We start from the raw sequence: 2500 nt of genomic DNA, 5'->3' as shown, positions 1-2500 counted from the left end.
GATTCTCGAACGAACCGCAACCGCAGCCCGAGATGGACCTGTACTCCGATGAGGAGCCCGTTAACCGAGTGCCAATCAGGTATGTTCCCAATAAATTCTCTAGCAAATAAAAGGTGAAGGATGTCTTATCACTATGGGAAGAGGAGGTCCTTTAATTACTTTACACACTTCACTACTAACCAAACGGTTCTGGAATGTTTTACTTAAACTCTCTGTCACTCTGTCAACTACATTCGAACAAGTGCTTAATGGTTTTTGGTGATAGTTTGGGATCCTTATCGGACACACCATTGGTAATGGAACTAACTCATTCTCTGGCGACTAATCATGGTGCTTGCAATCGGTGTAACCCCAGAGCTCAGGCGAGTGCTACTAATCGTGTCGAACGAACGTACGAACCGTGCTGCTCATGCTCATCGCCTCCCCTCCCCCTCGAAACGCCCATACAGATCTGCCCGCTCGGAGAAGAACCTGCTCAACGATCAAACGATGCCCCGGACGTCGAATGGACGCGACGGAGGACCATCGCCGCGGTACGACGAGGATGACATCTACGGTACGATTGTGCCACCGAGACCCCGAGGCCAAAACAGTCAGATGACCATGCGGCAGGCCAACAGCTACGGTAACATCGCCGACAGCCAGTCCGGTACGCTCGAGTACGGTTACCGGTCGCGGACACGCCTCTCCGATGGTAGCGGTGGCCCCCAGGGTCCCAACCAGAGTGACTCGCAGAAAATCAAACGCACCAAATCGTTCTGGAAGTTCTCGAAATCCGAAGACCACATCCTCGAGGGTATGGCCATGTGGAAGCACAACGACATCATCCCGACCGGACGTGAGAAGCGCGAGATGGAAAAGAAGGAAGCCACCCTGAAGCGCAACATGCGCAAGAAGGAACAGCTGGACAAGCAGAAGCAGAAAGAGATGGTGGCCGCCAAGGCAGAAGAGGAACAGCACCAGCAGCAACAGCAACAGCAGCAACGTCGTAAGGAGCGTGGCTCCCAGGGAAATGGTCTGATGGGTGAGGATGCGTCCAACTCCAACACGCTCGTGCGCCAGAGTCGGGATTCGCGGGAGCGTGATCGTGACCAGAACGGTGGTTCGATGATGCGCGAACGGCCGCACAGTATCGCGATGATGCCGGAGCAGGAAAAGTTCCCGATCACCAAGTCGGACATCGATAAGCGCATCTCGAAGATCGACCAGGAGTTCCATCAGCAGCAGCACAAGAAGCAGAGTCGCGGTGCGATGGAAGAGTCCGGTCAAAGGCGTGATCGGAGTGAAGGTGCCGATCGGAAGCAATCGAAACAGGGCAAGAGCGATAGCAACAACCGACACAGTTATGCCGGCGATCATCATATGCACCATGGACGGAACGAGGAGCAGGCCATCTACGGTGACAATGGTGGTGGTAAATCGGGCAAGGACAAGTACCGTACGTCGGAGCGTGAGGCAAGCAAGAACCGGAACAACGATGCACTGAACAAGTACTACCAGGATCAGACGTTCGATGACTTTGCGATCATACCGAGTGACTCGATCATGATGCAGGATGCGAGCTTCTACGATGATGATGGCATGATGGATGATATGATGTTGATGAAGACGGTGCGCCGGAAGGAGATACTGAAGCAGTACTACTCAAGCGGCACAGACACTGAGCGCAACTCGTCTAGTTCCGATCCGTACGATTGCATCGTGGTGGATGATCACCTTGTGGCTACCGGGGCCGGCCCAGAGATAATGCGTACCGATGGCCGGAAGGGTCGCGATCGGAAGTCCCATGGTGCCAACGATGGTGGAATGATGCGTCTCACGACATCGGCGGCAACGGCTACGACGACGGATCGGCGAAGTGAGAAGAAAAGTGCGGCCGAAGATAAGATGAGCTTCTCCACGTTCCGTGGTGGTGCGACCGGTGGTGGTAACGATAACCGAATGATGGGACGCGTTGATGATGATGACGATGATGATACGATGATGGCTTCGATTACGCTCGACGATGAGTTGATGGATGAAGATCCACGGCATCACCAGCATCACCACCAGCAACAGCAACAGCAGCAACAACAACAGCAGATGATGACGCGTGATCGGCGATCGAAGGGCTCCAAGATGAACGGAGGACAATCGGGAATGGGCGAATCGAAGTACGAGTCGGAACAGGAATCCCGCATCAGTGCCAAGATGCAGAACAACGGACAGCAACAGCAGCAGCAACAGCAGCAAAAGCGGAAATCCACCAAATCGATCGCCTCGGACGGTAAGGCGTACGGTCCGTGGTACGATCTGTGGGGTGCGGACAGCTCCGTCCACAATCAGAAGCTTTAGACCCACAAAAACGGCGCACCGTAGATTGGTGAAGCAGTCTTTATCGCCAGCGTAAAGATTGCTTTCAGCCGACAGAAGTGGAACCACAGTCCCCCCTTTCCAGCACCGGCAAACACTGGCACCGGAGAACGACAGTGTCGCCAAACTTCTTAATGTAACGAACTCA

The 2500-nt window shown here is 54.0% G+C and overlaps 1 protein-coding gene across 3 annotated transcripts in view; it reads left to right on the top strand.

Annotated features, from left to right (window-relative positions):
• LOC125948822 (uncharacterized) overlaps positions 1 to 2500 on the top strand; it is a 324894-nt gene that overhangs the window by 321314 nt on the left and 1080 nt on the right. For all 3 annotated transcript variants that reach the window (XM_049675284.1, XM_049675283.1, XM_049675282.1), the window contains exons 7-8: positions 1 to 79; positions 450 to 2500. The exon at positions 1 to 79 is cut by the window's left edge and continues 82 nt beyond it; the exon at positions 450 to 2500 is cut by the window's right edge and continues 1080 nt beyond it. In XM_049675284.1, the coding sequence (XP_049531241.1) occupies positions 1 to 79; positions 450 to 2334 (1964 nt within the window). In that variant the 3' untranslated portion in view covers positions 2335 to 2500. The remainder of the gene's footprint in view (positions 80 to 449) is intronic.

The sequence above is a fragment of the Anopheles darlingi genome, chromosome 2 (assembly GCF_943734745.1).
Source record: "Anopheles darlingi chromosome 2, idAnoDarlMG_H_01, whole genome shotgun sequence".
NCBI lineage: Eukaryota > Metazoa > Arthropoda > Insecta > Diptera > Culicidae > Anopheles > Anopheles darlingi.
This window is presented reverse-complemented; position numbering and strand designations above follow the sequence as displayed.